The sequence below is a fragment of the Anser cygnoides genome, chromosome 7, assembly GCF_040182565.1.
Source record: "Anser cygnoides isolate HZ-2024a breed goose chromosome 7, Taihu_goose_T2T_genome, whole genome shotgun sequence".
NCBI classification, from domain to species: Eukaryota; Metazoa; Chordata; class Aves; order Anseriformes; family Anatidae; genus Anser; species Anser cygnoides.
The window spans coordinates 6,304,323-6,331,213 of NC_089879.1; the positions used below are offsets into that span (position 1 = coordinate 6,304,323).

The 26,891-nt window shown below is 45.0% G+C and overlaps 1 protein-coding gene across 4 annotated transcripts in view; it reads right to left on the minus strand.

Moving 5' to 3' along the window:
- GRK5 (G protein-coupled receptor kinase 5) overlaps positions 1-26,891 on the minus strand; it is a 168,278-nt gene that overhangs the window by 83,281 nt on the left and 58,106 nt on the right. For 3 of the 4 annotated variants that reach the window (XM_067000384.1, XM_067000385.1, XM_067000383.1), the window contains exon 2: positions 15,788-15,883. In XM_067000384.1, the coding sequence (XP_066856485.1) occupies positions 15,788-15,883 (96 nt within the window). Of the gene's footprint in view, positions 1-15,787; positions 15,884-26,891 lie in introns of those variants that run through there. The other variant, XM_048057402.2, reaches the window with a different exon arrangement.

Below are 26,891 nucleotides of genomic sequence, written 5' to 3' on the forward strand. Positions count from 1 at the left end.
CCTCACTGCATGGCACAGTGCCATACAGTGACTTCTGAAGAGCTCTCTGGGGACAAAGAAGCTCTCGTAGTAGTAAAAGTCCAATGTTGTCCAGACAGGTGGACTTTTGGTGAGCATTGCCAAGATCTGCACAGCTGTGAACACATTTCTCTTTCTGGAAAATTGCTGTATTTTGTGAGGACCGCAGAGCAAGCATGGAATCTGGGATTCAATAGGATAGGATCGATCAACTCTTTTCATAGATGCATGACAGGGAAGAAATATCATGGGAGTATCTTCTCCAAGTACCAACTGCCCAACAGCATCCTCTTTTAGGACATGGGAGAGAGGCTAAATTATATTACAGGCCTTTTCTTTGACTTATTTTTCCCAGAGTCATTATACCCTGTTCAATGAAAACAGCTTGTGCAAATGCAAGCCAGCAAAGGTGTGAAAAAAGGAAGACAAATACCAAAACAATTAAGACAACTGAGGCTGATAACTCTCATCAATCAAAACTCAGAAAGGGTGGCAAGACTGCCACTACTATGGAATAACCTGCTTGCATCTCTTGCAAAGGATATTTCCACTGAGCAGACCCAAGACAGCATTCACTTTGCCTTAGGTGCCTGTGTTGACAGGCAGATTTTGATAACCATTCTGACACCTGGTCCTCCCCTTGGCACAGCCTAACAGAAGGTATTAAAATACTCACATTTCAGTATTCAGATAATTTCCCTCTACATCCATCACCGTGAAAAGTTTTACAAATATTCCAAGATATTCCAAGAATTCATGCAGAGTCCACCGGTATCATCAAGACCTGTGATACTCTGTAGTTCTCCAGATCAGACAATTCATCTAATTTGAGCATTTTGCTGTTCCTTTTTTTTTTTAGCAATTCAGCACTGTTGTGCGACATTTTAACTTGTGACCTTTCTCAGTTTCTTATCAGGTTTTCTTGTATTTTTCACTCCAGCCTTCAAATAATTTTCCGATTAAATCACTGAAATCACCCAAACCAGCATGTACTCAGAGGAGCCCAAACAATTCTAAAGGCATGAAGGCCAAGGCCTCTAAATTCAAGTTTCCCATGTAGGTATCCACATTTCAATTTGAATATATTTGGGTTCCTCAAATCAAGGGAAGGTAACAAACCACTGATTAACATACTATGAGTTTGTTACTGGCCACAGTTAAGACAGCGACCACTTTGTTTTTCTTGTATCCAATACCACAACACACTGCATAGCTCAGCACCAGCCCAGCCAGATGCAAGGCATGGACTTCACTGCTGGGCCCTGTGATTCTCCTCTCTGTATGAGTAATTGGCAGCTGAGTTCTGGGTAAGAGTGGGAGCTTCGGAGAGCTACAGTAGGTCATTAATAACAAGAAGCATCTAAAGCCCTAAAATATCCTGTCTCTAAAATTAATACGAGCATGAGTTACACTTGTTGTAAATTAGACACCAGGAGGTCCAAGTACAATTTTTAGCACTGATTTAATAGATCAAGAGCATGAAATGACAGTGCAAGTACAGTCTGAGATAGCAAATGTCTACTAGGCTATCCCAGCTGCAACAGGCTAGAGCATGAAGCACCATAGCATGTTCTTCAGTTTGGGTAAAGTCCTTCAGAAACACTAGGTGCTACTGCTAGTTCTTAATAAGCCTGTGCTGTCACTCTTTTCTGGCTGTTACCATGCACATTGCATTAAGCCACCTGCAGCCACATATCGGGAAGGGCCCTGGACAAATAGCTTCTGTTTTTTTGTTTTTTGTTTTTTGTTTTTTTTTCATGGGAGCTTCCTTCAGTGCAAACCCAGAGTGCCTGTTACAGTGCTCGTGTTGCTCTCCCTCATCTGGGGTTTTTGATGAAGTGTTTCCATGATTACCTTAGTTTTTTACTCATGCTGCATGAAAAATTACAGTTTTTGTGTGCACTTTCCTTTGCCTTGAATTAGAGCATGATCTTTTACCATGGCCATGCTCTGTAGTTCTCAGACTCTTTGACCCAATCTGTCGGAGTCTAGGTCTAAATACGATCCAGAGGCCACACTCCTTGTGTTGACTGATAACCTCCTCTGGGCCACAGATAACTGTTAGTCTGCAGCAGTTCTTTCAGACAGGACAGCTTTATTACTGCACATTGGCCACATGGTCTTCCCCTTCCTCAGGGACAGAAGCTGAAGAGCAATGCCAATTTAGAGCTTTGGTGGGACAGAAAGTTCATCAGGACAGCACTGGTTACACTCTAGGGCAGCAGAGCGGCAGTCCAATCCAACATGATTCAGGGACATACCTGGAGCTTCTAGGCCTGAGGCACAAAAGAAAACTGATTTACTTAAACAGCATGAAAAGGCAGCATGAGAGGCCAAAATGAAGGGGATAGTTCCGTCACGCAGCTTCAGGGCTGGGTGGGATTTGCCGAGTGGCTTTCCATTTATGACTGATGAGAAAATTGTGGGCTTGACATTTGAATATGGACCTCTTTGTGGTGATTCATGCCTTTGCTGGCTTTCCGCACACTTTCTCCCCTTTCAGATGACTGAAAAAAGCACGATGCTCTTGAATGAATTTTTCTTCCTGCGTGCCCTGCTCAAGACATGCGCTGCACAGAGTCCCCGTGACCGTCATTAGCTAGCAGTTGAGTTCCAGCTCAAGTGGAAAACACTGAGCCATAACATCCTAAATATCAGACATCTGCTGTCTCCGTGCCCCAGGCCATGTCACTTGCAATCATTTGAAGAGCTCAGGATCAGCTCGGCGGTTTGGGCTGGAGAGCAGCCCGGGCTGCAAACACTCTCGGTGGAAGGGTTGTCTCCTCTGGAATGCACTTCCCCACTTCAGCTCTAACAGCCTGCATTTCATGACCCCCAGGTCATCCTGTAGGGTCCATCTGCTTTCCCAGGCTTCGAAAGGGGTGGAGAAATTTGGGAAATTATAAGGCTACTATAGGAAATGGATAGCAGCAGCATGGCAGGAAGAGGTTGTGCCTTGAGTTGTTGACTCAGTGAATAAAAATTGTACTGATACCATGAAAATCTAAAACAGAATGGGGATCTGCAACTATGCTAAACAAATACACACTTATTGACTTTGTAGGTTATAAGATAACAGTTTTACTTATCAGGTTATAAGGTTTTTATAACCTGATAAGTAAAATTGTTCTGATTAATGTTTTACAGTCTATAAATAATAATAAAATAGAGAGAGAGAGAAAGAGAATGATCCTATCAGGAAACATAGGTCTTACAGTCATAAAAGGAGGGGTGATAAAAATTCCATTAAGAGACGTTTCCAAAAGCTCATTTAAAATATTTAGTGCTGATCCTTTTGTCTTTGAGCTCCTTAAAAGAAATCACCTCTTGCATCATGCCATTCAAAATGAATTATGCTTTCAATTTTCCTTGTTTCCTGCTATATTCATATTAAACTATTATACTGTACACAGGAAAATATCCAGCAAAAGCAACTAATCTTACTGCGTGCTACGAATGGTTTTCTTCAGATGGCTTTAATGCTGAAGACAAAGGTCAGCAATTTACCACAAACAAGGAATTTAATATTTCCTCCACTTGTGAGCAGCATACTTCCATGGTCCTCACAGCGTTCTTCAATTACGTTTCTACTGGAAAGTGGGGCTTTGAAAAACTCTCTCTAAAGGCTGCTCAGTTTTTTCCTGAGAGACCTGACGTTGTGAATACTGTATTAGGGAGATGCCAAATTACCTGCAGAGGCCCTCCACCTCTTCCAGGGACACTTATTTAATTAATGCATACCACAAGCATTACGGTGTGGGGCTCCTTGCAGCTGAGAATTTCTTGTTTCGATGCACGGACAGTTCGTGTCAAACCTTGCAGCCCCACGACCGGCTTTGCTTTGCACACACTGACTGAGCAGCCTGGAAATGCCTCTCAGAGCAATACATGAAATGGACAAATTGTGCTTTGAAATTGGGAAGGATGGGGAAGACAGCTGGAAATGTGCATTATTTAAAATGCTGTAGGATGAGAAACAGATGCCGGCATGGCATGTGTGGAGCTGCAAGTTACACAGCTTATGCTGGCAGTTGGCAAGCGAAACTGGTATCAAATCCACAGCTATGCAAAAGCCACCACCACAACTGGCACCCAGGCTGGCAGAGCCAGCCAAGAGTGAGCGATGATGGGTGCTGAAATATTGCCCCTCTCTGCTCTGGTCCCCTCCAGGTGGAGGTGCAGTGGCAAGGCAGGGCAGGGAAAATCAGACTGCACCTGTCTGTGAGATGAACACAGCATTTCTCTTTCAAGGGCTGTCTGCGTTATTAGCTGTCGCTAGGACTTAAATTCACTTAAATGAAGGGAAAAGAAAAAAGGAGGAAGAAAAGCAAAGTGGTGTATTTGCTCTCTAATTCAAGTCCTGACGATCCATATCTCACAGCCAGAGCCTCCAGCTGAACTCCCAGTGCTTTCTCTGCTCTGAGGCGTTCGGAGGAAAGGGTTTGTGATCCCTCGCTAACACATGTTGTAAGTGGGTGAGTTGGCAGTGGGCTGAGATTCCCTTCCTTATTGCTGCCTACTGAAGAGGGAAACCCTGGAAAACTGCCAGGTCCGGGGACTTGTTAGGGAAATACTAGTTTGCTGATTGCAGTGAAAAAAAAAAAAAGGATGAGGCAGAATTCCACAATTCCACATAATTCTGCCAGCTAAAATATTGTTTTGACTTGCATCAGTAGAAGGAAGCTAGCAGCTAATTTATATAAGGGATAAAGGCTTTTTTTGGGGGGGGAAATGTGATGTAGCAACTAGTATACAGAAGGCTAAAATCACTGGGGCTTAGGAAATAACCATAACCCCTCATTCTCAAATATCATGTGAGAAAAGAGAAAATAAAGGAATATCTTACTTATACAGTGAGTTGCAGTGAACAATTGTGGACCTTTTTACAGATTTCAAGCAGTCTATAGGTGCTTCCCAGTAGTAGTTGATTATGGGTGATGGTTACTTTCCACATAATTCAAAGGCGCTATTGAGAATAAAATCCTACCCCTTTTTTTCACCCAGGATGGCAGCTCTCCATCAAGACTCCTTTAGGATTTGGAACACAGGCGGGTGCCAGAAAACTTGTGAAAACCACAGGGCTGGAGGGTGGATCCGTGTCTTCCCTCTCTCTGTGCCGGCCCTGTCGTAATCCCAGGCCGTACTGATGCATGAAGCCCATCCCAGCACGCGGTGGGAGTAACCACAACCTCGTGTGACCTCTGCGTTGGCAGCTCCTCCACGGTTCGAAACTTTGCATCGCCGCCTTCCAGTCCTTAAGATGTTACCTAAATAAGTTGATTTGTAACTCATAAGAAAGGCTCTGGCCCCTGAGGAGACTTTGAAGTGGACTCTAAAAAAGACATTAGCTCTAGTCATAGGACTAGGGCTTGTCAGTGGCAAAGAACAGGGAGAAAAGGCTGTAATTCTCCCTCGCAGCTCTGACCACTGATTCACAGTCACACTGGCGTAGATAATACTGGCATAGACAATATTTTTAGATTTTTTTCTTTTTTCCCATAGAAGATAATGAGGTTATGGCGACCCACCGACACCCGCAGTCTCCTGGGCAGGGATGAAAGTGGCCTCAGAAGGAGGGAGTCTCTACCTTGGAGGAAGAAACCCTCAGTGGAGCTGAGGACGGTCATGAGGTCCACTCCCAGCACAAGGGCTGGTAAATAGCTGCTCTTTTCACTCTTTTTTCTTTCTTTCTTTCTTTATTATTATTTTTTTTAATACTCCCACTGATGATAATGCAAAGGGGGCTTCCAGCCCAGCCACACTCCCATTGTCCATTCCCCATCCTCCTTGGGCACAGGTCGGAGGCAAGCAGAGCCCCCAGGAGGCAGCAGTGCTGGCCCATTCCCACCGCAGGGGCAGTGACCCTGCTCCCTGGGGTCCCTCCAGACACCCCCGTGGAGGTCTCTCCCAGAGCCATCCCACCTCAGTGCTGCTGCTCAGGCTGAGCAGGTTCAGCTGAGATCCAAAAAGGATCTTGTTAGAAGGGTCATGGCTGCCAGTTGGCTTTGGCTCTCGGATAGCCGATCGGGGTGAGTATGTCCCAAACTGCTACATTAAGCCAAATGCTCCACGCTGTTCGGTAAGCTCCCCACGACAGGTTTCTCTTTCGTCCTTCAGAGTTAGTGCTGTACCTTTGCAGTGTGACCGCACTTGGGGCTTTGTGCTGAAGTTACTGTTCACAAGACAAACAGTACATATGCTGAAAGGTCAAGTGTGATGAACTCATTACCCAAGTGCTGACTATTTTTTGTTTGGACCAATCAGAGTATTGCTAAAGTGATTTATACTAAATTCTTCCTATACTCAAAACAATTTTTCTCTGTAAACCATGTTTACAAATGCCAAAAATATTTTGAACCAGGTGCTACGAAAACCTGAAAGCACTTACTTATAGAGGGCTGTTTCAACACTGCAAATACTCATGTGTAGTTGAGACAGATTTTGTTCCTCACGAGAACAACCTTACACCAATTTGTCCATACTGCCTTGCTCTAATTTGTTCAAGTGAGAGCCCAGAAAATCAGTGTGACGTGAAGAGACCGTCAAGGTGCCACTGTGCAAACACAAGGCCGGTGCAGAGCAGGAGGATGGTGAATATGGCAGGTACAAAGAAATTTGTAACTATTTATAGAGGTTAAAATTTGGTTGGTCATTTGATAACACAGAGAATTCACATCTTTTGAAATTAATTATTCTTCTGGAAAGGGAAAAACCTCTATATTTTTCTAAATATACTGCATTTAGATTTTACTATAATGTCTTTGCATATTTTTTAAGTATTATAAGATTTCAGACTTTTTGTTGAGCCATTTTTGCACTGAAATTTACCAATTCCAGGACAACATGGAGCTCTTCAGCAAAGTCAAATACCTTTCTGCCTTCCTCCCCAAACTCATGCAATTTTTCACAGTTTGCACTGTATCATCTTGCTCCACAATTTTATTTCCCTTCCCTACATTTGAAATTTACTCACCTTTCCTATTACTTCATCCAGAAGACAGCAATTTAGGGTAGAGAATATTTTTATTTTACTTGTCTTAGAATTACCTGGCATTGACTTAGCATGGTAGAAATGTGATTAATATGTAAATAAAAGTACTGACATAACCAGGAACACTAATCAGAAACAGTCTCTTAACTCTTTCTTCTACCTTGCTGAGCAAGGTTTCAATTTTAATATCAATATTTAGCCGGATTCATGGCCACACCTCAATTTCTGATCAACAGAGCAGAGAGAAATAATTCCAATTATCCCCTCTAAAGTGTTTTCAAAGCAGTATATAGTGATTATTTGGAAAATAAAGGAATCTTTCGATGACTCCAGGGATTCAGCCAACAGGCAAAAATCCGTTTTTTGTGTGTGGTTTTTTTTTTTGTCAATCCCCATATGAATTCCCCCAATTACCTTAAAAACAGAATTAAAAGCTATGTGTGGGATTACCCCAAAAGCTCTCAACCTCTCTTTTCCTAAAAAGCCAGAAATCAGGAGCAGTAGGACGATAATGGGCCAGATTTGCACTAACGTACCTTATCTAGGTCTCACCTCAGGCATGGACTTAGAAGGAGTAGGATTACTGACTCTGTTAACATGTGAATTAATTTGCAGTGACTTATACTATATTTAAAATTGAAGCGCTGTATTTGTAGTGTTGTATCGTCCATTTGCACTGTCAGGAAAAAACAACAACAACAACAACAAAAAAAAACCTGAACCGATGGGACTGAGGCGCTCAGATCAAGGACCTTCACAAAGAAGGAAGAAGTACATGGTGTGCCGAAGAAGAACGCTTTGTGGCAAAGAGTGTCTCGGTAAAAGAAGCACCACAAAGATAGACATAAAATTAAAAAAAAAAAGAAAAAGTACAAGATCACTTTTATATATTACAGATATTCAAAAGAACACAATTAAAAAATGTGAACTTTGCTTCCTTCAAATATTTTATTGACCTTGGAGGACTTTCATACAAATAAAATCTAACATATTTTCTGGTTTTAAGTTAAGAAGGGGATGCTTTTTTTTTTTTTTTCTCCTGCCCCTCTTCCACTAAAGAAGAGCATGAAAGGAGGAAATAAAAGAGAAAAATATTGGTTTTCAGGTTCTTAGCCGGAATGCAAATAACTCCACTTTTCTACTATACACGTTCTATTTAAAAGCTATTTTACATTACAAAACATTTCAGCTAAGGACTCAGTCTGCTGTGCTCACCCACACTGACCTGCAGCTTCTCAGTGTGCCACACTTCTAGGGTGACTGTTTCTAGCAAGCCTAGGAGGAAACCCAGGCATAGTTCTAGAGGCCTCTGTAACAACCAGAAGAAACCACATCAAAAAAACTGCTTCCTCTACCACCTACCCAAACGAGTTCTTTGCCCTGACAAGCATTAACTGAGGTCAGTCCTCTCCCTCCCCAGATGCCTGAGTGCATCCCCAAACCCAAGGATTTGGGGCTGCTTGCGTGCACTTTGCAGCATCCCTATGGTCTAAGCCTGGTAAATCTTTTCTCTCTCTTTTTCCCGCACACAGTTCCCTGCTTTCACTGTAAGAGCGCTCCTGTACAATTTATTTTAAGGGAAATGTTCTCACTGACTTAGCAGAGCCTAACTGAGTCAACGAAACCAGCGGCTTCCTTTGCCCTGCCGCCTTCTTTCCATTAATATCAGTAGCAAAGTTACATGGGAGTTCGACGGGAAGAGGAGTAAGATTTTATCATAAATGTAGCCCTACCTCTCATCCCCCATATCCAGGAAATGCTAACTTGATTTTAAAATAAATTTCCTTAACAACCAAGCACTACTATTTAACAGGACCCGTGAGCACTTCTATAGCATTTTACAATTTCAAATCACTGCATAAGTATTAATTAGCCTTAATGACTCATATTACCTAATAAGATAATGAAAAACCCTGCAGCTCACAATATCTACTTCTATTTTCAGTGAGAGATGAAATGGATCTTTTAAAAGGGTATGTTCTCTTTTAATACCTTTTCTGCATATCCCTGTAGTAACTTTTGGAATTAATTCATTTTTTTCTTCCTTTGTGAAGATTAATTTATCGCACCAACTACAGTCTTTGCCACTAAATAAAAATACAGAGGTTTAGGGATAATATTTCTACTTTGGGAAGCTTTCTATTGAATGACTGCAAGTGTGGACTCGTTGCTTGGGAAGGAGACTTGGGTTCGCTGCCTGTTCTTTACGGAGAAAAGCAACGTCTTTCTTGGTTTCTTTCTGGGTTGCCCCTGCCAAGGTAATGCTTAATGGATTAAGTCTTGTGAAATGAATTCTGTAAATAGAATGTGGGCTGAGATCATTTCAACTCATTTCCCCTGCGTCCCCTTCCCGTCCTGGAAGCTGTCAAGCGCAAGCAGCCTGCGAGCAGCCTGTGCTCCCAGTGTTAGTCTTGAGTCTCACTAGATGCATAAAACAGCTTGTTTTTCACGTACTTTCTGTGATGGCATTAAAAAAAATGTGGAAAAAAACCAAAACCTTCTCGATTCCACCCATCGCTATAAACTGGATACAGCTAATCTTGCAAGGGCACCAAACATTGCTCTATTTGTCCATCATTAGAGCCCTGGAAACCTATGTTTATGATAGAATTATAGTTGAATCTGAAGGATTTTAAAGAAAGGAACTGAACCAACTGCGGGTTTGTAAACAAACAATATGGTTTTGACGTCAGTCGTATCATTTCATGTGCTGGAACACTATCTATCACGCGGCCAGTTCCTGCCCCTGAAGAGTTTCTAATTTAATTTAGATGCATTCATGATATGGGACAGCACGTCAAATCCAAGAAACTCCAGGGTACTGCTGAAGGTCTATGCTGGAAATGCTGTGTAAGCCGTGCTTCGAAGGAGACCTTTTGGCTCAAGGAAGAGAGAGGAAAGTTGTGCCTAGTGCAGGAGAAAGGAATAGGGAAGGAGATGGGGAAGGGAAGGGTATGGAGCTGAGATTGTCAAGGGGAAGGACTTTGTTTCTTCCTCAGAAATAAATCAGCTCGAGGGTTTTTTCCTGCATCGATGCTATCCAAAAAATCTGCATAACTTTTTCCAGAGCAACAAATCCTATCCACGGCTTTCAGCGGTGCTTCCAGCTTTGCTCTCTGTCCCTCCTGAGCTCCCTTCCCTCCCTCTGTGCTCTCGGTGGTAGCCCCGCAGACGAGAGCAGTGCGAGCAGCCCAGGGGCTGTGGGGCTGGCCACAAAGTGCAGCCCCCGGGGGTCCGCGCCAAGCAGAGGCAGGAGCCCCGCTTCATCCCCTACCCGCAGGGGCTGACACCTTCGTGGGGAGCTTACACCTGGGTGATGCACAAACAGCAGCAAGGTCCCACTTCGCCGTTCAAAAATGATTTGTGAGCTTATGTGTTTATCAGCTTGGGCCTTAAATGATGTGGAGAAGAATCCCAAGTTCCTCAAATTTCTCTGGAAATTTACTTTGATAAGAGTATAACAATGATGCGGTATGCTGATTTTTGGTTTTATTTACTAGATAATTTTCTGCTCTGCCAATTCCAGTTCCCCAGGTCCACAAAAAGCCCTGTGCATCCCCGGGGTTTTTCAGAGCTCAGGGCTGGCTGCTCCTTCTCCGCTTTTTTTTCAGCTTTTCTCTGGCTGAAAAATTATTTCCAATAAAAATGTACATTATTTTTTTCCAAGGAAAACTAATGCTTTCTACAAAAATATATGTATATATATTTATATATATTTCTCAGAAACTCCGACCCTAGTTTTGGTCAAAAAAATATGACCAGCCTTCAGCGCAGTATCCAGACAGATACTGTAAGATCACCACGGAAGTTATAACCGCTTGTCCCTGGTTATTTACAGAGGAAGGCAAGTTTCAGTTCCTTCTCTTGATCTATTTGTGGGCTTCAGAAATACATTTCCAAACTTTGCATTTTAATCACTGTAAACATCAGAGCTGAGGAGTCTGCTGGAGAGCAAATTGGCTACTTCTTTGTGCTCTGGTGAGACTGGGGGTTTGATGCCTTTCCTCTCCCGTTTCAGTGCCTGAGCTTTATGAATGACACCGCCACGTAGCCTCAGATTCTGAGATATGCACATTCGCAGCATTTCTTTGCTCACGTCTCCATTCCCTTAGCATCTCACTCACCAGCGCCTGACCCAGCCCCCAGCAGAAGCGGGGCAAGGTGCCACACCGCCGCAGAGCCTTGCTGTGAGCATCAATATGCCACAGTGTCGCTGCACCCAACGGAGTGTACCAGGAAACTCGTGCTCTGCTTTCCCAAGGGCCCCTCGCCCAGGTGCTTCTCTCTGCAGTGCCTGGAAACCCTCAAAGTGAGGGCACCTGAGAATCGCCGGTGGGAATTCGGGGAGGATGCCCCAGCACCGCAGTGCAGAGCAGAGGTGCCCGAGCCACTTTAAATGAGACTAGCGGGGTATAGTAGCAGTCTTTCTGCCACAGGATGGAGCTCAGTGCAGGCTGCAAAGCATTTCTAGGGAGCTGGATAAATAGTCAAGCACTCCTCTGTCACTGATGCCCATGCTGCTGCTTGCTACGAGCACCCGTGCTGGCTACCTGGCAAAGCTCGGTTGGGCAGCTCTAAACTCCATTGCAGTGCCCGCACCATCAGCGTGCCTCCAGGTATATCCAAAGTGACTCAGAAAGGTCATATGGGTGAAGGTCTTGATCTGAAAAAGTACAATGTAGAAAAGACGAGGGGGGAAAAAAGAGCCAGCTTTTGTAAAAAGGGAGCATGTGAACTCAGTTTTGTCCCACTTACTCGCTCACCATCTCTACAAAGCATCTCTCACACAGAAATGTATTTTTGACAACAGTGAAAGGAACCTGCCAGAAATGGAAGCTCAAGCTACTTTTACCCTGGATAAATGGGACACAAATGTCACACAAGAGGTTAAATGGCACTGGAGGATTTTTCTCCCTTCTTAAACCAGGTGTGTCAAAACTGGGGACTGATCTTTCTGCCTGTAAAGTCTCACTGAATACAACTCTTTAGCAAAATACATCTCCCTGCTTCTCCTTCTACCCGAACACAATGCAGAACCAGAAGCTCCTTTACTGAAGGAGTTAAACTTTTCTGCAATAATGCAACAAATCACTCCCTGCAACAAACAGCAGACACATTCTGTGGCACTTTCCCCACAGACTTCAATCTATGGGGAAAAAGAGTCTTGATTTATTATATAGCATTTGGACAGTTACGAAAGAAAATTTGCCAAAGATCGGAATAATCAACTCTTTCACCCAAGCAGTTTTTTATGAAAGAAAACGGCACAGAATGGGTCTGAGCAAAATAAATAAAAATTCCACACTTTTAACCAAGAGAACCTTTTGCGTCATTCAGAAATATTTACAGACATCCAAAATCTTTTATCATCAAAAAGACACCCTGGCCTTTGAAATTACAACTTTTTCTTGTATTTTTGTTTACTGATGGCCTTTAAACTAGTGGGTATCACTAACTTGTGGCATCGACTCATGCCATGTTTGCCCAATGAAGGAATTTTTAAAGCTGCGCCTTGCTATTTTTTCCCTTCCCTTGAAACATCTCTTTCGCAGAGCTATCAGCCGTGAATTTTAACGATAGCAGCACGCCATTTGCTAACAGGATCCGTGATATGATTCATCGCCACTAATGTCAGAAACAGAAGTTTTCATCGATTGGAAGGGCTGCTAATGCCAGTGGTATCCTGGAAAAGGCGAGCTGTTTTCGTACAGTTTGCCTTTGGACACGAGAAGAGTGCTGCAGCTGAGACATGCAGTCGCTGTGCACAGCAGATCGATCAGCCTCTCTCAGAGGCATTAGGGTGGCATCCCTCTGAACAGCCCCCCATGCCACTTGCCCATCAATTAGCACACAATGCAGGCCACAGGTTTTCCCTGCAGAAGGTGTTGTGTACTTTGGACAAAAAAAAGAAAGAAGAAAATAAGTTGTTTTAAGTGCAATCCAAAGACATAGCTCCTTGGTAAATGGCACTTTTAATAAAGATGTTTCCAGTGGTTGTTTATTTATCAAAACACACTGCTGCTCCCAGGTGTTTTCATTTTTGTTTCTGTGCACAAGAAGGAGGGGAAAAAAGGGTTTTACTAAGCGAGTCTTTCAGTAAGACACCAGATGATGGATAGTCAAACACAGAGTCTCCTGTAAACACAGAGGGAACCAAAAGGTATGAACTGACTCATAATTGTGTCAACACAGGTCGCAGACCCTTGGTTTATTTCAGCCTTCCTGTTTTTCACAGATTTCTTTTCACACTACACTATTTTCTTAAGACACAGACGCTTTTCAGTACACCTTAGTGGGGTGCAGAAGCACACACAGCTTTACACCAGCGTGTGGGCATTTGTGCATACACGTAGGCTGTATTTCCACAGTCACAACAGCAGCGTTTTCCACCCGTGGCTCACGGCTGCACCACACCAAGCAGTGCCTTGCTGCAGAGCAGTTCGTGCCACCTCTAATTGAGAGGGAGAAAAGGTCCAGCCTGTCCCTACCCTGAGCTTTTCGACAGAGGATCTTGGGAAGTATCCAGAAGAAAACCTCAGCAGCCTAATCCTCTGGTTCATGCAGTGTGGTTTTTTTTTTAACATGTGGCAAAGTGGCATGACTGTGTCTGGCCAGAAGTGCTGGGAGGCTGACACATGGCAGAGAGCTCTGTGATGAGCAGAACCTACCAATATTTGTCTCGATCCCTAAGTACATGGCACTGAGGTTGTGTCCTTTTTCTTGTGTAAAGTCATTCTTCTCTGCTGGTTGTCAGCTGTCATAGGGATGGGAAGAACAAGCCTCTCTGTGGTCTCTGCTTCATCATCGAATTTATCTGGCACTGGCTGTCGAGCCCAAAAGTTGTCAGGGGAGGGACTGATGGCAGACACACCGTGCAGCTGGGTTCACTGCAAGTCCCGCAGCAGTTCAGGCTGGTTCAGTGCATTCCCTCATAAAATCACCTGTGGAGGTACCTTGCCCCTGAAACCCTGAGGTCCTGGTAAAGGACTTGCAGAAAATAGCCCGTGAAGATGTGTCAAAGGATAATTGTTATCCTTGCTGTGCAGGATAATACTGCCAGCAGAGGCAATAAAAGGAGCATCCATACACTGTCACGAATGCCTCGGGTCAACTGCACATGTGCATATCCTTGGTGCTAGAGACCCAGAAGGTCTGGTTCATCCAAGATGTGTCAGACACGCTGTACGAACAAGGGGAAATTTATAAACAGCATCTGTTTGGCTGGGATGCTTCAACCTCAGCTACATTAACTAAAATGTGGTAGTGCCCGCATGGGCTGATGGCCTGATGAGGCTCAGCGGGAAAGCTGCTCGATAAAATCAGAGTCACAGAACAAGGATCAGGACCTCATTTCCCATTGTGTAAAAATCAGGTGCCGTAATTCCCAATCAACAGGTAATGGCTGCAGTGAAGCCATATCCACCACAAGCATCACAAGGGCACTTGCCCTGTGATTTCTCCAATTCAATCACACACACACAAAAGGCAAAACAAATTAGTTAGGAAAAAGCTGCCACCAAAAATGTCAGAAATAATGTTTCAAAAACAGAAATATTCTGCAGACATTTTGTCTTAAACGACTATCTTTAGAATATTTTATACCTTTGCAAAGAGCAAGAATCTCATGTAGTGCAGTTTGCCCCTGCACTACAGAGAATTCCCTATATACATTACAACAGATTTAAGTTAGATTTGCTTCCAGTAGGTTCTGTACGTTTAGAAATTATCCCAGGGTTTGTAGAGTGGCTAAGTGGCCATGTGAACTGGAAAAACCTACTGTCTCTTCTCCTGCCTCCCCCCTCTTTCTATACCTCCTTTTAGCTCTACGGCAGAAGATGAGGGAAGTGAAATTTACTGAAGGAGACCATGAAAAGAGCTTCAAAATGTTCCACATATTTTCTCTCCATAAACATGCTGTGAATTTCGAATGTAAACAGCGCCAGGACACTGCCAGTCAGACCCCAGGAGTTCACCCAAGTCAGACAAATTATGCTCCTTGCTATCTCAGTTGTTACAGTTTCTTGCCTTTCATTCAGTCATTGCCAATGCCTGGATTTTATGTCAGTGTGGGGGAAAAAAAACAGCCTCACTTGCTGAAGTTAACCTCTTGTGGTGAGATCAGCAATACTGAGCTTTCCAGTGCGACTTCACAAGGAGATACCTGCTACCCTTGTTTGGCAAGGCGGCAGTCAAAAGAATGCTGAAATTTGGCAGGTGTGAGCAGGAGAAATGCTGTGGTAAGGAGACGGTCACTGCAAGCTCCCTTTCCAAACCTGCAGGGGTTGGTCCACGTCAATAAAACAAAGTAATTTTAACTGCCTAAAGCTGGTGTTGTGATGTGAATGCAGGACAGTACTGCTGAGCAAACCTGCCTGGCAGAGGGCAGAGGCTGCCTCTTCAACCACCATATCCAGAGTACAATTAATATTAGCCTTCGACTACATCAGCAATCTCATAGTTTTCATCAAGTCTCACTTCCTCTCTGATAAAAAGCCACTTATTAGACGGAAATGCAGGGTGCAATGAGGGGATTCATTTCTGAATGTCCTTTTGCAGCCACATTGGCCCTGGGAGGTACCAACACAAAGTACATGTCCCACATAACAGAAAATGTTGAGCTTGCATGGCAGCACCACAAGAGCTATATGCATTGTGTGACCATCTCTAAAGTGATCCCATTTAATGAAGAGTAGCTTTAATGCAGTTCTGCTGAGCCAGTATTGACAGCACATTTTATTTAGGCAATAACTCCAAAAAAAAGAAGGGATAAGCTCTTACCTATTGTTCTTCGGAGATCTTCACACTGGCTAATGTGGGGGAATTTCAAGATTTCCTTCCACTTTTTGCTTTTGCCTTTGCGTTTCCCTCCACCCCCTGCAGAGGAAGAAAGATCAGGATTAGAGTGCTTTGGGCACTATGCCCAACCCACAGTTTACCAGCCCAACAACAGCCCTTATGGATATCTTGAGTAATTAAAGCTGGGTAGATGGGCAAATCAAGTCAGCTTGTCTGGGCTGAAATGGCCCAAGGAGGTGGCATCTGTCAGAAGACTGGGTTGGCAAAGGTTGGTAATTGGGGCTTGTGGCCCACCAGACCCAGTTCAGATGACATTGCCTGAGCTGAGCATCTCCAATGCCATCTGCCCCAACTCACAGCCATTTCGTGCGAGTCAAACAATCTCGTAAACTTACAGGTCACCTCTTTTCAACCCGGACCTCCCTGTTCTGGTTTTGGGATGAAACCTGACTTCATCCCAAAAGAAGAGCTGGAAACCCAAGTCCAACATTCAATGCTGGCCTCCCATCCCTCACGTTGCATGTTCTGCCAGCATGGCGTTACAGCTGGCGGTACACTCACCAGCCAGAGCTACAGCATTTTCCTCAGAAAGAGGACAACGGTGGGAGAAAATTACTGTAACATCCTCCACGCTGGTGAATCTCCCCCATCAATGTCCCGTCATAAATACCACACTGCAGGTGACACCGGCACCCAGGTGCCACGTCCAAGTTTTCCCAGCCACGCGGCCTGCTCCCGGCCTTGGTCTCTCATGCTGCCTACACGTGCCTCGTTTCCCCGACTCCCCCCTCTCACTGTACATACAGCAATTCAGCCCCTGCTCACTAAATCTGAATCACTCAAGCCCATTTTACATGCGCTGGCACATCAAATGACTAATTCGGAGATGCGTTAATTCCGTGGAGGGGCTGGTAGAGTCACAGCTGCAGACCGAGAGCACGTTGGGCACTACATGACATTGCAGCCTAAATGAGGAGTGCACGGACACAAAAGGTAGCAGGCCGCAACAAAGAAAACATGAGCTTTGGGGACAACTGCAGAGAACTGCTCTTTGTGGGGCGTTTCTGGTCACACGGTGGAATATTTGGTGCAGGAGTGCTCCTTCTGCATCTCACCTATGCCTTTGCTTTTGGTAACCAATGGTTTTGTCATGGCAGAGCTTGCCTTGGATTATTTTGAACTCCTTATTGACAGGAATTTATGGTATGTCCACATTTTCCAGTGTAGTGCAGAGCTATCTGAACCAGCCGTAAAGGAACTGGCTTGTTTAGACTATCGTGAGCCCAGCTCCACTCCCCTTTCCAGGAACTGGTTTCCAGCAAAGCCTAGAGGCCTGTGACTGCCTCCACGCCACACAGTAATTACGCAACACGGACATACCCTTTTGGTCTGTCATGAACTCTTCCTCAACCTCCCCTCTTCAGTGCATCCAAAGCACCACTGCTAAAGTCATTTCCTTCCCATCCCTCCAACCACAACTTCGGAGAGGCTGTCTTGCTCTCTTCCCGCAGCACATGCTGCTTGGTCTCACGTGCCGAAGCTCCTTCCTCATGCTTGTTTATCCTGTAAACTTTGAGTTCTGTTCCCTGCTGCCCAACCTCCGTGGGCATTAAAGAATGAAGTATGAATTTATCAGCACCAAGGGAGGGATGGGGAGGAAAGGGAGGGCAAGGAGGGAGGCGGTGGGGTTGGTGTCAAAGCAGAACAACTCCCCTTTTACAGCCACAGGATTCAAATTGGGATTTCTGTCTCCCTTCCTTAGGCTGCCTCTCTGGACACAGGAGGTGGCAGGAGTAAGCCAGATAAAAACATCCTTTATTCTGCATCTCCTCAGCACAGGTAAATCTTCACCTGCTGAAGGTTTAACCTCGAGGCCGAAGCACTGGAGATTTCGCCTCCTTCTCCAGCCACCTGTCTAGAAACTCTCACAAAATGGTTGCAGCATCGAGCAGCGCAGAGCACTGCACAACAGCCCTCTGCTCGACGTGACAACTCTTGGATCTGCGCAGAGACGAAACGACTACACTGAGCTGGGCCAGGATGTTTTTAAATTCCATTCGATGTAAAATACATATTGATATATTTGCATTGGATGATGTATTTCTGACATTAAATTTCCATCAGAACTGGAGAAGGGCTCTGCGGTCCCTCGTTACAACCGTGATCAATACAGCCAGCGCGTTCTCTTCTCTTTTGTGGCCGTCCTCCAAAAATAAGCAGCCTTGCCTGATGAATCATTTGCTCTTAGCTGAGCATGAAGTAGCGTTACTATTTTGCCTGTGACGTCTTTATGTTAAAGATTCTGATCAACTGCTTTAATCGACCTGACCTTTCTGCTCTCAGCTTTTCTTGTGGAGCCAGCAGTGTTTGCTGGCTCCAAACGTTAATTCCAGGGGGCTTGAAGGACATAATGCAGTGAGACAGCTGAGACAGGGGAAATTGTCTAGCAGAGCTAAAAGCTAAAAGGGGAGGTTTCTCTGAATAGGTCAGTAATTGTGCAGGTTGCAAAGGGAAGCTTTTCACACATTGTCTTGATTGCTGCCTTTGCGCTGTCTATTCTGGACAGGAGGATTTGCAATCTTCGAGGCAGCTTCTCCGAGCAGAACTTGACAGATGTGCCATGTTTTATATGCGAGTTTCATCAGGCGGTCTTGGAGGGGCCGACTGCTTTAAAACGTTGGTTTGCTGCTGATGACAAAAGGTGAGCTCCCAGCGACAGCGGGAAATCTCAGCTCTGCTCCCTCGTGTTCACTTAACAGCTCAGCATTTGCAAACTGGGGATTGAAGCTAATTCTCTAACTTGTCAACCAGTCCTACAGGAAACAAAAGCATTTGCTCTACATCCTCCCTACTGAAAAATACATGGCATGTTTCATATCTTCTTCTGATGTCCAATAGCAAATCTAGCTCTGATCTCTGTGTGCACAGAGAGACATAACCAAAAGCACACATGTAGAACATCTGGGAGCAGCAGCTACCCTTAGCCAAGGTGCCTACCTTTTTTGCCTCCATTGGGCAGGATGTATTTACTGTCCTAACACCCAGAGAAGGTAGGAGAGCACTTGCATACTGTTAAGCCAGTGAGATATTAAGTGTTTTGTCCAAAATACCGTGTGAAATCAGCGACTGAGCAAGGAGCTGGAGCCTGGAGCCTGTCAACCCTGCCAGCTGCAGGATCGAGCCATGTTCCTGCTCAGCTGATAACGGACATTTCATAACACAGAGTTAAACGCAAAGATGGGTGAATTCCTTCTAGCATCATGTCTGTAACATATTCCCTTTGCACTTCATGCCACCATGCCATGTGGCTTTTAAGCACGGGTAGGGTGGCTTCATACTTTTGTTCTGTTTTTGCCCAAGTCAGCAAGCCTGCATCACTCCCTGTGCTGCCAGATCTGGCTAACACAAGCTTGCCAACGTTTCTTTGCCTTCAACTGCATTATCTGCAATCTGGTTAATCTGCAATTTAAGTAAACTATTCACAGACCACTGGGGGGGGGCTACAGCTTGTATCATCCATTTTGCAGCAGTAACTAGGCTGTCATCCAGATCCTTCCCACCAAGGGTGTAGAGCTCTGTGAAATTTCACTGCTCATGTGAGAGCAGTGAAACAATCTCCAGAAAACACTAAAAGTCCAAAAGTCATGGTTAGCACCCTTCTTTCACTCAAAATAAATGTACAGGCTACAAACGAAGTTCTTCCCTTCCTCTCGCCACTCTTCCTTCACTCACTGTCAAGGTTTATGCAGCTATATGGCACACATCCACCTGCCTCTTCGTGCTCCCTCCTAACACTTCTGTTATTGGCACGGAGGACCTGCCATGTCAGACTAAACAAACGATCTGTCTAGTACAGGACGGACAACAGGCAGCTTCAGGGGAAGATCTTAGAAAGCTGTTTTTAGGTTTTTTAGAGATTAACTGCGTATTTGTGAAGGAAAAGAATACCAATTGAAACGTGGAACCGCTTATTTTCCTGGAGCGCCTCTTCCTAATGAGATGGAGTGAATCAAACGCATCAGCCCATCACTATTCTCTGCAAATTTTCCATATCTTTTGCGCAACCTCTGTTGCTCATCTAGTTTCTAAAACAAATGCTTCCATCCTTCTTTACCTACGCACATGGAAGTTCAGCCAGGTTTGCCCTTCTAGCTTCATACCAGTTCCAGCTATGCTCAGCCACACTAGCAAATGAAAACGGTTTGTTTTCAAAGAATGAAGGATGAAGGACATTGCTTGCTCTCTGCCTTTCCCCCTGCCCTTCTCATCTGGGAAAGCAGAAAAAAAAATACCAGGAACACTGCTTTATCCTTACAAGATCTTTGATGACTAAACTGGGCTTAAAACAAGCTGTTACAAGAGCATGAGGAACCTCCCTGTGAACCCCCTTCTCCATCACCCCAAGGAAAGGAGGAGAGCATGAGGGCTGGATTTTTGAAAGCAGGTAAGCTTCCACCATCCACTGGGAGAAAATGTTTCTACAGACCCGTCCCTAGAGGCTCTGGTTTATAAGGTACAATAAAAAGTCCACAACATGCCCTCAAAAGAGAATCACATTACATAGCTCCTCTTATTGATGCTAATCTGCCTTTATCTCCTGCAGCCTTTTTTTTTGATGAACGTGACTCTCAGAATAGTCACAGGCTGTGATAACGGTTTTGTGCCTCTCTTCCCTGCTGTCATGGCATGTTTGCACATAAATCATCTGCATGTTGCTACAAATGCATAAGCCTGACAACTGCTGTGTAAACCATCCTGTTGCTTTTTGGAAATGAACAGCAGATGTAGTTCATGTTTAAGCCTTCAGAACCGCAGAGATGGGAATTTCATAAGCGAAAACACAAACTACTCCCCAGCAGTCAGGCTGGCGTTGCAAGCTGTACTGGTTACCAGCACACCAGAGGGCAAAATGCTTTGTTTACAACTGGCACCAAAAGTCCTCATAATGTTGGCTTGCAGAAGTCATCGTTCATAAGCAAATATTTGTTGCAGGAATATCGACCTATGATTTCAAAAAGAATTCCAGTAGTACTGCAAATACCGATGAGTGACTGAAACCTGGCTTTAATAACACATTTTATATGTTAATAATGTGCATTTTAATAATGTCCTTTAGTAACGTCAACTGCCCTAAAGGGGCAGAGGAAGTCTTTGAAGATTGATCCTCAGGACTTGACTATCAAGGCCACACTGGTACTGCTCTAGGAATATAGAGAAGGCTTTACAGAAGCTACCTTTGTGCCTAGTCAGAGCACTTTCAGGGGGTCGCAACTAAGCTGAAGAAAAAAATGCCTTTAATCTTTTCTTCTTTTCTGTTGGTCTTAAGTGGGCATCCAAAATTGTAAAGTTCCCCACAGAAGTCTGCCTACGTCCTCCATCGGTTATTTTTAATGCATATTTGAGACTGTTTATTTCAACAAGTTGTCTTTGAGTTCTGTGGGCCAGTTCACATGAGCTGGGTGTACGTTTCTCTGCTAAGCATGTTGACAGGGAGTTTTTTGGCGATGTGATTTCCCCAGATGCAGTTAAATTTTCCCCTGTGTAAGCACCTTTAGCTTCTCTGTTATGGCTGCCCTCTCTTTTATGCCCCGCATTTTTGCTGTATTGTACTTATCTGCAGCTGATGAGCGAGCCAAAAGAGATCATTGGCTTTTATGCCACAAACAAAAATAATCCAGAAGATACAAGTATACTGAATACTTACAATCTGTTAAACAAATCTCATAGTAAATCTCATCTCAAGTAAATCTCATAGAAACAAGACCAGCTATCATCCAAAACAGTGAAATTAAACACAGCCCAAATTTTTAACTTCTTATTTTTGATCTCAGACTGAAAGAGGCTACTGGCACAAATCCAGGCAGTTCAGTTATGTTTGAAATGCATTACCACGTATTGGCTGGTTCAGCAGGCTGTTGGGGTGAACCGAGATGATGGCTGCAAACTGAAAGGTGCCCGCATAGTATTTGACATTGTAGTTGGCAACAAGAGCAGAAGAGACGATGCAACAAATTAATCTGCAGCCACTGTGCTCCTTTGGAGGCTGCTTCTGGACCTCTCCTGGAGGAACACGAAGGGGTTGTGATATCTGAACCTGGGGACTACTAAGAGATTTTGTCCATCCATGATGTAGGTAACATAACATTTGTCTGTAACGTTTCAGTATCAATGATTACCATGTGTGACCAGCTTTTCAAACAGAGCTGTTGGGAGCAAGGGCTACCACCCTCTAAGAATGCCAGTATCTTAGTGGAATTTTTCTCCAAACTGGAGCTGAGAGTCAGTATTTCAAAGTTCTAGAAAATTCTGATTCAAAGACATTAAACCATTTCATTTTGATAACATTGAGTCATCTCAGTTCTCTAACGTCAAAACATTATCATAGAACATATCAAATAGAGTATTAAGATATATTATATCATTGGAACAAAATGGGTAAGGTAAATTGACATTCTTTACTTTGTTAAAGTGATGTTTCTATATTGTCAAAAAGAAGATAGAAAAAGCAAATCCTTTTTTCTTTTAAGTAGACACTTTCCTGCAAACCCTTTCATTTTTGACAAAACGCAGTTCTCAGAAAGGAAGATTCTTTTGTCAGAAATGTTCTCACCCATCTCATGTTTTGAAGCACATGAGAATTAAACAAGAACGTGGCCTTCCCATATCTGAATGCTCGAGTGAATCTGAATTCTACATTCCTTACTGGTTCCCTTAAGTTAATTTGTACAGCTGTAATTGACATTGGCTGTAGGAGACCTGTTTCCCATTCTTCCAAAGAAAGAACGCAAATCCCAGCTCCAGAAAGCCTGCTTGAATAGGGCCTGATAACATCTTTCCAGGAAGGAACTGCTCCTTAAGCAATGGCTTTTTAAACTTATGACCCATTCTGTATATTTATTACCCTGTTTTAGTAACATGTATGGAAGCTGCTAACCAAAGCCTCAAAGCCTCAAAGCCCAAACTGGTAAAGGCAACTCATGACCCACATATAGTCCATGTACAGTCCATTGCCCACGTAGATTTCCCAGGAACGTGTATGGTATTCTGGGATTCAGTGGTGCTCCTCAAACAACCTCAACACTCTTAGGGCTGGCCTCTAAAGCCAAGTTGCAGATCTTAGCCAGACGTGGAGCTGACCAGGAGTTTGAACAAGCTCTGCAGACTCGCTGCTCCACGTTTTGCAATTCAGATGTTTAATGACCCACTGGCAAAATGGGCAGCCCAACAAGGTGGGCAGGAGGAACACACAAGGAAATCTGGACCTGGTATAGGCAAATATTTGGGGCCTGGCTCTTCTGAAAACTCTGGTGCTCGTTCTAAGGGGAGAACACTTGAAAACCCAGCCCCAAGCATTGAGTGATGTGGGTTTGCTCTGTCCCTGTCAAAGAGCTGTGTGGTTTTTTTTTTTTCCTGCAAATAGTTCTGCAGTCTCTAAAAAAAGAACTTAGCCTCTGTGTTCCTGACATTTTAGTTTTATAAGGAATATTTCTGAACTGTGGGGAGGAGATCCAGCTGGATGGGAGGTGAGAACTCAAGTGTGTTCCTATCATCAGACTGTAGCCAGGATCAGAATTACGTTCTTTTCTGGTTTCAGTCCTCACCTAAATAAACTTACTAACAGGGCTAAAGAAAAGAATTTTAGTAAACATCATGAAAAATTAATGATTTGAGACGGGCTGTTTTATTAGGCCTGACTGATTTATTAGTTCCACCTAATTGGTGGAATTGGTAGAGCTTTGAGATGCTCTGATAAGAACTCAGAAATCCAGATGTGTTTTGCTTTCCATACATAAATAACAGCGTGCTCTTTCAGTTTAGATGGCTTACTTCTGAGTCAGGAAAACAACCACCAGAACAGAGAGTAAGAAACGGTGTGGAGGCTCCGTGAAGGAGGCAGATGAGTAAGTCCCTCACCTATCCAGATGCTGCACCTGAAGGCACGCAGTCCTGCACTCTGGCAGGCAGACATGCAGACCCCAAACATTTAGAGATGGTACACACAGGTCACAGCTACCCAGAGCCTGATTTGAGGCTGCAGCCCCTTTGTGCTGCCTGCACATACAAATACCCCACCAAATTCTCTGCAATCCCACAAGCTCTCCTCCCACATTTAATCCCACCAGGGACCCTGCTCCAGCAAAGGCGCTGATGCAGATGCTCAAATGGGAAGGCACTAGGAGGTGTTATCGGGTGCCCAGTACCCTTTGATCTTGTAGGATTTTGGTATTTTTGCAGTGGCCCAGAGGACCACACATCATTCTGACAGTGCAGAAAGAGCCTGTTAGCCATAAGAACTGTCCTTGCCTGGCCCTTCCAATGACGGCTGGCTGGATCCACCCTTCTCTCCAAACTTTTCAGACATTTGATGTAAACAAGCTAGAAGCCGTGAAAATTATGCTGGGAAGCTCCTGAGAACACGTGTACCAGCTATACCACCAGAATTGTTTTGGAGGAACATCTCATCAGGACACTTCAGCACATTTGCTTCCAAAGTCAGCCAGGAAGAAAAGTAGAAAATCATAATGTGTCCTAGATCGGGTCACTTTCTAGTGGGGGTCAGGGTCCGCCACATTTTTCTTTACCACAAAAGCAGATAAGAGCCCTGGCCACGTTCTTGGCTCTCCTACGGAATACCACCTCAGGTTCTCACCTAGATACATGATGAGCCTTCACATGATACACACAAGAAATATGGAGGGGGGGAGAAACCACCCCAAAATGGCTGGTTTGAGCGAGCATCTGCCAGTGGTAGCCATGGGTTGACAGAGGGGAAAAGGCACTAGCACGTGCTTTGGCTTTGGAGGAAAGAGGTACTAACTGGACGGCAGGACAAGGGTGGACAGGCATGCACAGGGCTGGTGTGGATGGAGGCTGAGTTCGCAGCACTGCAGCAGTTTGTGGCGTGGCTGATGTTAGGAGAATGAGAGGGCTGAAGGATGAAAGACCATAAGGAGAGGGGAGTGGGGGGCAAATACAAGCAAAGAGGGTTGGCTGTGAATCTCTCCCCTATTGTTCCCCATAGCTACAATGCCTGGCTTTGGCCCCACCGTCCCATCCAGCAGCAACGCGCCGACAACTTCTTTCTGTGGAGATCCGACACACCCTGCAAAACCGCCCCTGAAATCACAGAAAACGTTGTCCTCAAAAATCACTGACAGCCCAAGACATTATGGTAACACAACTGCATGCGTCAGCATTTAGGATCATTATTGGAAAAGGTTACAGAAGGGATTCAGGTTAATGGAGGTAATCTGTGATTATCTGATGTAACAGATTGCTCTGCCAGTGACTCATGCGTTCTGCCACAATATCGCGCGGGCTGCAGCTGCAAATAGCTCGCGGGATGGAGCCGGCTCCCAAGCTAGGAAGAGTGTCCCTGGTGTTCAGAGAAAGCCCCATTTCGCTGGGTGCCAAGGCTCTGCGGGGTGTGAAAGCCCGGCAGGGCCCTGCAGGGGGGTCCGTGGGAGCGGTGCGGCACAGCCACTCATGCACGGGGTTACTATAGCTACCGGCTGACGGCCTCAAGGAGAAAAAGCAGAAATAAAAAGGGAAAATTAGGAGGTAGGAGACGAAAGAAAAGAGGAAACTTGTTGTAAAGCACAGGCTGAGGGTTCCTCCGATTAGCTAATGAGGTGCTTCAAAAGCGGCGGCTGAAAAATGAGGCTTGAAGGCTGCATGGCGTAAGTGTCAGATGATGCAAGCAGCTGGCCCGCTCTCGTCTCTCCTATCTCAGCCACCACCACCCTCTCCAAGAGCTGGCGGTGGTAAGCCCTACTTTAATAGACACAAACAGCAGCTTTGTGCCAGGGATGGATTAACTATTTCCTTGTGGCCCACAAAGTCCTGCCCTCCACTTGCACTCCCTGCAGCCCTGGGGCCAGAATTACAGCGAGGGACTGGTTTGGCCCAAGGGCTGCCAGGAGCTGAGTGGAAGCAGGTGACGAGGAACAAGAGAAGCTGCTAATTATGGGCTTCGTGTTTTGTGCTGGGATGTGCCCTGCCTGAGGGCCCCTGCGTGGCGGAGCTGCCAGCAGGCCAGGGCTCTGCGGGTCACGGGTCCCAGCACCAGAGGGGCCCAGCACCGGGCTTATGGCTGAGCAGCCCTCTCTAGCCAGCATGACCATGAGGTTGGGTGTTAGTTTTGGCTTGTTTCTATGCCTTTTCTGCTCCCCAGAGTGACCACATGCTGCCAACTCAATTTGGTGGCCTGCGATGGTCATAGCTGACCCGGCAGGGTGGGCTGACCACCAGGGAACCCAGCAGAGAGCAAGGCCACGATCCTGCCATAGCCCAGGAGAAGGTGGAAGAAGAGACAAAAATCGCCACGCAGTGACCCCACTGCACCCACACCTCCCGGTGCGAACACCTCGGCCCTGTCTGAGGGCAGGCCCTGATGCCCAAGCTAGCCCAACGCACCACCATCAGCTGCAGCCAAGGACAGACACTGATAATATGTACAAATATCTAAATAAATGCATAATTCCTGCTCACATGCCTTCCTGACAGCCAGCTGTTGCCTTTGCTTGCTGTTATCCTCCCTCGGAGATTAATGTCACTGCCTGGGACAGATTATTACCAATTTTTATTACGAAGCATATACATCTGGCAGGTGGTGGGCAGAAGCTAAGCCCTGGAGAAAATAAAATACCCGGGCAGCTCGCAGGGAATGACAGAGAGCAGATATCTGTGGGGTCTTACCCTGGCTCTGAAAGCCACTAATGGCATGAGGTCAGAGATCACTGGGCTTAATTGTCCGTCAAATTAATGGTGACGAATGTCTGTTTTCCCCTCTTGTTAAAACTGACACCGGATTTTTCAGAGAAAGCAGAAGGGCAGTTGGCCACAAAGGAATGTTTTGATGGCTGAAGCTGACATTGCTGCCAGCGCCAGCCCAGCAGACCGGTGAGGGTCAGAGCCCCTTCCCATACAGAGCAATGGAGAAAACTGCTGCTGACTCCAGCCCAAGACCGAACCTCCTGGGCCCAGCCTTGCAGCCACTGATTGTCCTGCTCACATTGGAAAGAAAAAATATACATATATATATTTAATATCAGATCCAGATCTTAATACATAAACAAGTGTAAGA